This window comes from Meles meles, chromosome 5 (assembly GCF_922984935.1).
Source record: "Meles meles chromosome 5, mMelMel3.1 paternal haplotype, whole genome shotgun sequence".
Classification (NCBI taxonomy): domain Eukaryota; kingdom Metazoa; phylum Chordata; class Mammalia; order Carnivora; family Mustelidae; genus Meles; species Meles meles.
Window position 1 is genome coordinate 51,145,942 of NC_060070.1, and position 9,565 is coordinate 51,155,506.

The 9,565-nt window shown below is 43.6% G+C and overlaps 1 protein-coding gene across 3 annotated transcripts in view; it reads left to right on the plus strand.

The window, feature by feature from the left end:
- The window catches only part of HMGN3 (high mobility group nucleosomal binding domain 3), a 31,959-nt gene extending 22,734 nt beyond the window's left edge, over positions 1-9,225 (plus strand). The window contains exons 3-7 of one of the 3 annotated variants that reach the window (XM_046004085.1): positions 3,695-3,724; positions 6,630-6,680; positions 8,088-8,201; positions 8,323-8,365; positions 8,744-9,225. In XM_046004085.1, coding sequence (XP_045860041.1) covers positions 3,695-3,724; positions 6,630-6,680; positions 8,088-8,201; positions 8,323-8,365; positions 8,744-8,757 — 252 coding nt within the window. In that variant the 3' untranslated portion in view covers positions 8,758-9,225. The remainder of the gene's footprint in view (positions 1-3,694; positions 3,725-6,629; positions 6,681-8,087; positions 8,202-8,322; positions 8,366-8,743) is intronic. The other 2 variants (XM_046004086.1, XM_046004087.1) reach the window with 2 other exon arrangements.
- Positions 9,226-9,565: the final 340 nt, after the last annotated feature.

The window sequence follows — 9,565 nt, forward strand, 5'->3', positions numbered from 1 at the left end:
AAATCCCATTGGAGTGGCCCATATGTTTCAACCAGTATTCAGCAAAGTCCAATGGTTCTACTAGAATCCAGCTACCACAGTGAACTTTGTCATAGTGAAATTAGACTTCCATGTTCTTTTGCAACCAAGATGCTAAAGTAAAAGACTCTGTCTCTTTTGGAGTAGCCTTCACCAGGATTTGCTCCAACCCAGGGAATGATCACTTAATCAAATGCTTATTGAAGACTTTCATTGTGCCCAGCACCTATACACCGCAGTGGCAAACCCTCCCGTTTCTGGTTTCTGTAATTCTCGGGGACATGTCATTCTGAAAGCCTTCTTTCCTCCTCTGAGAACCACCCTTTGGCCACTTTTCCCAAGGATTCAGTCAACAAATTGAGAAAAATTCTTCTTGTCTTTTTTTTTTTTTTCCTGTCCTGCCCAACGGTCCGAGTCTTAAATGAATACTTAAAATTCTAGTCCTTTTTTTTTTTTTTAAAGATTTTATTTATTTATTTGACAGACGGAGATCACAAGTAGGCAGAGAGGCAGGCAGAGAGAGAGAGGGAAGCAGGCTCGCTGCTGAGCAGAGAGCCTGATGCGGGACTCGATCCCAGGACCCTGAGATCATGACCTGAGCCGAAGGCAGTGGCCTAACCCACTGAGCCACCCAGGCGCCCCAAAATTCTAGTCCTTTAAGGAGGAAAGAATAGCAGTCTCATCCCTTTTATAGCCAATAAATACAGCCCATTCGTTTATAGATTTTGAGGCTGTGCAAGCTGGTGGAACTTTCTAGGAAGGTGAACACACTTGCATGCATAACCATGCTGCTGCCTGAGTGAAAGGTTCGTCTCAGCCTCCACTGTTTGCAGTGAAAAAGAAAATCTCTTATGATGGTTACTGGAAAGGAAAATTCAAGAAAAGTCCTTTTTTTATAGCATAGAAAGAAGAGCTGGTAAATTTTAGACAGAAAGTCATAAAATGATTTTACAGTTAAAGATGTGCTTTTTAGAGATGGTGGTTTAGACAGCCTGGAGAGGCAGATCTTGTTTTTGAATTAATTTCCTGGGCTTTTTATTTTGAAATTCTTATACTGGGCCTGAATTATAAAAAGATAGGGAGTCCTTTGGATCAGAACAGCTTTTGGGCCCTGTGAAATAGTGCTTGCTTGGGATTGGAATATCTCTGGAAATCCCAAAGGGCTCTCTGACGTCTGCCTCTTCAGTATGCTCAGGTGTTCACCTGGAGAGGAAAGGAGCTACAGCACCAGAGTGGGGCAATTTTTCACATGATTTGGCCTCACTTCTGTAAGATTTTACTCAGAACCACTACTTGGTGGAGAGGAAGGCAATAATAAGTAGTAGTTAGTATATTTGGCCTCTTTTCAGATCCCAACCTGGACAGTAAGTGAGCAGTGGTCTCAGCCAGGCTCCCCTCAAGTTCGCACTACTACATGTTTCTGGTGCTTATGCATTCTGTTCACCTCAGCATTTATTGAGGGCCCCTGCTAAGCACTGGAGGTACAGAAATGCCGGAGGGGTACAGACACGAGACAGATGAGGCGAACAGTGAGGTAAGGCTGAGGAGGTACATGTACGTTGACGTGGCTAGAGAGGGAGTCAGATAAGGTCCCTTCATCCCTCTTGAACAGAGGTTGCCATTTTTTCTCTCAGAGTATCTCCTTCTGAGCCCTCTTCTGCCAACTGTGTGTCACTGGGGAGAGGGGGGCCAGCTCTTGAGGTCATGCAGAAGCATCGGTGTTGAGTTCTGTTTGGTAATTCGTGGATGCTCGGAGAGCATTTTGAAGAAGCACGAGTTACTTGCTGGCTGGCTTAACTGCGACTGTTGTCTTTCCTTTGGTGATACTCAGTTCATTGCAGTTAACCCTCCTGAGAAAGGCATCATGGGATTTGGGTCCTGGTTCCCTGTGACTCATGGGTACATTGTCATGAAGGCACCCGTGGTAACCCAGCAGACATCGTGCTGTTTCCTCCAGAGCATGTGACACAGGCGCTCCTCCCGCACTAAGCATCGAGCTGTACATACCCTCACCCCATGCAGGCAGTAGATCGTGGCTGCCTTCACCGGTGCCGTCTCCTAGTCTCTGCACCTTCTGCTCTTAAGTCCAACTCTGATTTTTCCTTTGAGACCCCAGGGTTAAAATTATTCACGGAGGCTCTGGCCCTTCATTTCTTTCTGTAGTTTAAGGAAAGATGAGTTTAGCCTCCTCCGGCTATTTTCAGGAAGAAAGTTCTTAGACGTGAAGATGACAAGAAATATTTCTTCCAGGTTGGCCTGACCAGCTGACCTGCAGTGACCTAAGCACGGCTTCAAGAATTCCATAATTCCTTGCCGTTGTGGCGTGGGTTCCTACTGACCATTTCTGCTGACCTCCTCCTTAAAACAATTATTTGAAGCACGTAAGCTATTGTAATGAGGCAAAGTCTGCGTAAGGCAGCAAGAATTAGGGAAAAGATCAAGTTCATTTTTTCAGCACAGCCTTTTGAGAATCTACTATACGTTCGGTGGTACGTACACTGTGTTCTGCCAGAGACAGAACAGTGAGTACAACAGACAAAAAGTATGGAGTATTTATTTCTGGAACACTTTTAAAGAAAGGCAGTTGTACTTTCAGCATGTGAAATCCCGTGGGGAGCCATCTTTTGCTGATGGTAAGGAGAATATTAGTTCTGTGTGCTTCTCTCTGAAATGCCTACAACAGTTTGGCTATTTTAAATTTTCTTTGCAGTCTCATTTGCTTAATTTGTACCGTCCTTGAAGAGAAAAAGATTTCCTGAAAAATGCCAATCTCAACCCAGTTTTTCTAAATTTTCTAAACTTCCAAATTAAAAGAAAAGATTGATGAATTTGGGGGGCATCTGGGTGGCTCAGTCAGTTAAGCGTGTGCCTTCAGCTCAGGTCATGATCTTGGGGTCCTGGGATGGAGCCCCACATCTGCTCAGCCGGGAGTCTGCTTCTCCTTCTCCCCCGACCCTCCCCCCTGCTCATGCGCTTGCTCTCGCTCTCTCTCTCCCCCCCAAATGAATAAATTTTTTAAAATCTTTATTAAAAAAAGATTAGTGGGCTTTCTACTCTCTCTAAGTCCTTAATTAAACATATACATTTAGCAAATAAATAAATATAAATACCTGTTACAGGTAAAAGAAAGTCTTTCTTGTTAACTGCCTAAGATTTATCCTCATTCTCCTTTCAAACAAAGTAACAAGTCAGGGAACTCCTATTTCTGTTTCTACACAATTGTATATGTCTTTTTTTGTATTAATGTGTAAGTTTTAGTTCTGTTTGTAAGGAACAAGAGTCAGACTGGAACTAGTTCTTAAATAGCTCCTCAATGCTCCTGTTGTTCATTTTTATCACAAAAGTAGATTATGGGTCGGAACCTAAATTAATCTTCCTTTCTTCTTCTTACCCACAATACCCTTAATTAGGAGAGGCCATTTCTTTGAACAGTGTGTCTACACATCTTTAAAAACTTCCTCTTGAGTATTATGGTACCCAGGGTGCTCAAAATATGTCTTACTGTGCTAACCAGGAGCCATACCATTATGGCTCTTTCTGGGCTTTTTCTATTGCTTCCCAGTAATGGGAGTCACCATTATACTCCTCCAACAAAGTCAGATATCAGGAATGAATTTTTAAAAACCAAATTGGTTGGGTATAATAAGAATACATATTTTTTTCATTTCCTTTGTAGCCCACCAGACGGTCTGCCAGATTGTCAGCGGTGAGTACTGTGGAACCCCCTTGTTGTTACTTCTTATGAGTCCATGTTCCCCCTCCATTCAGGACAAAGCAGCAGAAGGAAGATTAAGGTGTTATTTCCCTTGAGTTTTTTTATTTCCTTTTTGGAAATTACCTAGTCAGAATTTCTAGCAAACGTGACCAGTGTTGCCAAGCAGTTCACTTGAGCAGACAGGTCAGTGAAAAGTCACACAGCCAGCCCCATTACCAAGAATATAAAGCCCAGGAAGTTGTTGGATATTGCTAGATCTCTGCAACAAAAGAAGCACATTAAGTCAAGTCCTACCTTCTGATTCCACAGACGATGTGCTCAAGTGGACAAGAATTCGGAGTCTCCATGACTCATGCTTCCATCAGAATGTGCGAAAAGCTATCGGAATCCATGTGCTAGAGCCTCATTTCAGAACCAGAGAATCTTTGAAAAAGTAATGATTTTACTTTGCCACTCAGAGTCTCCCTCTGTGGGTGAGGCCTGGAGCAAAGAGAAGGCTTAAGATCATTGGCTATGACCAAGCTCTGGCCATGAATGTGCTCCAGCCCTTCTCACTGTGCTGTGCTCCTTGCTGGCTCTCATGCTCCTCCTTGCTGTCCTGCCAACGTACCAGTCCTCATTCTGCCGAGACAGGTGGTCAGCCTGGCTCTCCAGTGGAGGAATTTGGTTAAAATAGCTGCAGCCCATGTTGCACACTAAGATACAGGAAGAAAGGCATTGGCTTCTTGGCTGCCAGGATATGCTAGCTATTTTGGCCTTTAGTGAAGCGTGGGTTTCATCCTTGGCCAACACCTGTGCCTGGCACAGAGTAGGAAATCAATGCAGAAATGTTTATTAGGACACTGACAAGTTCAGAAGTATGGCCAAGTTTGGGTTGGGTGAGGCAGTGTTAGCAACCTAAGGAAGTGATGTCAGAGCCGCCAGAAAGCTTAAGAGCTGAGACATGTGTGGGTACACAGTGAAACTGGATTCTACGGAAGCCCCCTCAAGATGGTGTGCTCTGTCCAATATTAACTTTCACCATGGTTCAGTAGTTCTATTTTAAGTTTTGTTGGGGTTAACAATACATTATACAACAAGCCGCTCTAGTCCATGGACCTGTAGCCCATTAAAGACCTCATAAGTCAAATAAAAACCAAAATTTAAAACCAGGATTGTCCTGAGCACCATGAATGCGCAGTATAAGCACCTTCCACTGAGATCATTGCCCATGCTGCTGACACAGAGCCTCCTCAGTGGCCAGTGGGACCACAGACTGTAGAACCTCCTCCTTTCTTGTCCCATGAACGCACTTGAGTGCTGAATTGGGGAGAGGTCTCTTTTACAGAAAATATATAAGAAAATTATTTGCTGTAAATTGTGAAAACAAACACATGTTAATTCAAAACATCAAAACCTGAAATAACACAATTTTTTAAATCCCGAAAATGTAGGATCTCTGCAAGTTGCTGTATTTGGGGAACAGACTACAGATTTAGAGTAACGAAAACACCCCTTCCTTCTCAAATCCAGTTTTCTGGTGTTTTGGTTTTTTTTTTTTTTTTCTTTTTTGAAAATTCATGTCTAACAGCCAGTCTTCTGGAATTGCACTGTCTACGGTTTTCCTTTATGCCCTTGATGAACAGGGCCAGATTCAATTATGAACCTGAGCCACCTAGAGACATTGGGGAGGAATTTGGGGAGGAATTTTTCTCCAGAGGGGGAAGCCCTGGGCAGTGTTTTCTGCTTAAAAACCTTTCTCCTTAGTGCTCCTAAAGTACACTTATTTTTTTCTAGTTTGATGAGAGAAATATTTGCCCTAAAATAGCTATAGAAAACAAAAGGCTTAAACCCGTTATCTTCCCCAGTGTCCCCACATGCACCCTGGTCTAGGAGCCCTGGAAAGCAAGAGAGAGCTAAAGCCCCCTATGCGGGGGACCTTAGCCACAGGACAGGCACTGCTCATGGCAATGGGGAAGAGAACCACCTCAATCAAGAGAAAAATAGTCACTTCGCGGACTCTTCGGCTACGTTTAAGAAAAATCTTAGGGGCGCCTGGGTGGCTCAGTGGGTTAAAGCCTCTGCCTTCGGCTCAGGTCAGGATCCCAGGGTCCTGGGATCGAGCCCCGCATCAGGCTGTCTGCTCAGCGGGGAGCCTGCTTCCTCCCCTCTCTCTCTACCTGCCTCTCTGCCTACTTGTGATCTCTGTCTGTCAAATAAATCAATAAATAAATCTTTAAAAAAAAGAAAAATCTTAAACTTTGGATGCTAACAGTGGACACTATCATTATAATCATGTTCTTAATAAAGAGCTCCAGGGGCAAGTGAGCCCAGTGTCTGGGCGGGCGAGAGATTCTTCTCTCACCTTGAGCTGGCATTGGAGAGGATGAAAATAGGAAGAAGCTTGGCTACAGAACTTGAAATCAACATCAGAAGTGGAAGGATGTGGAAATGATTTTGAAATACTTCACAGGCAGCAGTCTTCATTACCGGATGGGCTTTGCCTGCGATTGTGCTGTGATTTCTCGACTGTTGGGAAGGCCAGTATGACTGAATTCATTGAGTCATTTGGCCGAGGACCTGAGTCATTCCTCTCGCCACTGTGCTGTGATCAAAGGAAGTACAGAGACATCAGAGATGGAAGCTTAAACCTGTTCCTGGAGAGCTACTCTGGACTGGGAATAATGAGTGGGCTTTTAAATCTCACCTGCTGTTCACTTGAGAATCCGGGATGAAAATAGTTATGAAATGCACAGATCTTTATGCTATTACCTGATGCTGAAAATAGAACGAAATATTTTTAAGTGAACAGAATCATAGTCAAAATGGACTGTTGTCTTCTGCAGTCTTGCTGCGTTCCTTTTGGTCCCGAGGGTGTCTTTTTTCAGTATTTGTGTGATTTAATTTATCTTTACAGAAACCTGCTCCACCCAAACCTGAACCTAAACCAAGAAAAACACCTGCTAAGGTAAGAGGTGCTCCCTCCCCCACGTTGGCCTTTTAAACAATGAGTAAATTATAATTCTATATCTAAAAATCATCCAAGGAGAGATCACATTTACCAATTCAGGCTCAACGTACAACTAGAAAAGTGTCACCATTGTTAACAGTCTTTCTCAAAAGGCATAGAGCACAGTTTTATGCTGTACCAGGAATGTATTTCTCATTCGGTCATTAAAGGCGAAGGAAGTCAGAGCGTGTTGCTCCGAGAAGCCTCATGTCCAAGAGGGGTTTGGTAGCAGCACGCAGTTCACATGGTGGCTCGGGAGGCATGAGGCTGGACCCTGGCCATCCAGGTGCCCACAGCTCCAGGGGCTGGGGGAGGGGTCCTGACTTCCTTTAACTAACTGGTCTTAGGCTAGTCTGATGACTCATCGTACAATAATTAATGCTAGCAAATAATTAACATCCGCAAACATTTATGTGGCTCTTCTACTATGCCAGACCCTGTTCTAATTGCTTTTCTTATGAAGCCTTCACGTCAGTCCTACTGAGGTAGGTACACATACCCGGTTTTGCAAATGAGGAGACAAGCCCAGAATTATTAAGATACTTATCCCAAAGAGCTTTTCTGTGCTCTGCCCTTCAGAGCACTGTTGTGAATTGTTTGAAACTATCTGTATTTGGGGGAGGCGCCTGGGTGGCTGAGTCAGTTAAGCTCTGCCTTCTGCTCAGGTCATGGTCCTGGGGTCTTGGGATGGAACCCCACATTGGGCTTTACTTCTCCCTCTGCCCCTCAGCCCACTCATGCTCGCTCTCTCTCTCTCTCTCTCTCTCTCTGTGTCTCTCATGTGTGCACTCTCTCAAATAAATAAATAAAATCTTAAAAAAAAAAAGAAACAGAAAGAAACTACATGTATTCGTGGCATTGAGTAGATGATTCTGAAACAGAACTCACTTCTGTGGCTTCATCTTAAAATGAGGAACTTTTCTTCACATGGGGCTTCATTTTCAATCATTTTCTCAGCCTTCTCGTCCCTCGAGCCCCACGTCCTCACGTGAGGGTTTTTCTTTGCTGGCTCCTTCCCCAGCTTCTGCCTCATCCTTCCGTTCCCACAGCCACTGCTCTTGACCGAAGAACCCCTTCTCTGTAGCAAGAGAGGAGGCCCACTGAACAAAGGCATGAGGAGAAGCCTCATCTTTTCCCCAGAAGAGAAAGTCAGTGGACCGTCCAAGCAACCCTTTAACATTCTCACAGGGCCTCAGTGTGACTCACTTGAAGCCCTGCAGACTTGGCTTCCCCTCTGCCCCCCGCAAGCCACGATATTGGCCGTGGCTGCGCTCTGCCTCGTGTTTGGGCGAGGCCGACGGATCTTCCCTGACCTCATACCCCGTCTAACACGCTTTGTTTCCCTGTGCTCTGACCCTCTGTTAGAAAGAACCGGGAACAAAGATTAACAAAGGTGCTAAAGGGAAGAAGGAGGAAAAGCAAGAAGCTGGAAAGGAAGGTACTGCACCATCTGAAAATGGTGAAACTAAAGCTGAAGAGGTACTTGCCATGACTACCTCCCGCTGATTGACTCAGTGTCTTAACAGAAATTGCTCAGTGCTTCAGCCAGTGACAGCACGTTCATAATGTCTCTTCTTTATTGCCCGTAATGTTATTGCAGATCCACATCTCTCGCTCAACTGTTAATGTCTCAACCTCCAGAGGTACCCCACCCAGCACACTGTCAGTAAAGGGGCAGATTGAAACAGTGAGAGTTAAGGGTACAGTAGAAATTCTGCATGTTTGCAGTGACTAGAAGCAGATAGTAGTGTGGTGTTTTTCTTTTAATCATGAACAGTGGGCGCTTGCAGGTAAACGTCTGTGGCCATTTGAAAAGCAGAACGCAATAAATGCGGCAGAGTGTTTGCGTACTGTATTCCTGCTTTGTCTGCTTTACACCCAGAGTTGAACTAGGTTTTGCAATAGAACTGCTAAAAAACGGATGTTCAAAGCGTGTGTGTTGGCTGGGTAGACTTTTCTTTGGCTTCTAGTAGCTTTAATAGTAACTGTCTCTCTTTTTTTTCCCCCTTTCTTTTCCACAGGCACAGAAAACTGAATCTGTAGATAACAAGGGAGAATGAATTGTCGTGAAAAATTGGGGCTGATTTTATGTACCTCTCGGGGCAACTTTTAAAAGCTATTTTTACCGGGTATTTTGTAAATGCTAATTTTTTAGGATTCTGCTAGTTGGCATACAAAAATATATAAGGACGGACATTTTATCTTCTCATGGTTGTGCTTTTTGGAAATTTCCATCATCTTCAAGTGAAATAAATATCAGTTTGATATTGGAAGCTGTGTGTAAGATTGATTCAGCATTCCATGCGTTTGCTTTAAAAATCGAGTCCTGTGCAAACTGTGGTGTTTTTACTGTGCGTATTTAAATTTTTCACGCAGTTTTTCTAGAGCAATAATCAGTGGTGCTTTTGTACCTAGGTTTTTTGTGATTTTAATGAAACATGGATAGTTGTGGCCACCTGCTGACTATTTGTGGTTTAAAATAAAAGGTTTTCTTGCCTGCAAATTACCTGCCTCTTAGTACTGTCTTTACTAAACTTGGGCAGGGTTTCATTTTGCTGTTGCAGAAGACTTGAAGAATAGTTACAGTTTGTGCCATAATGGTATCTCTAAGAAGTCAGATAGGATGATTTCTTAATTGTTGGGCCTTTACAAATGTTATTATTCTAATAAAACCATCTATGAGTGCTGGCGTGGAAGGACTACATCTAAAACACTTGATGCCAGAAGTGGTCAGCAATGATCACCATATAATAAACTTAATAAAACACTACTTTTTAGAAGGTCTTTATAAACAGAATAGAATTCTCTTAAACCAGAGCTGATGAAAAACCACAAACTAGGGC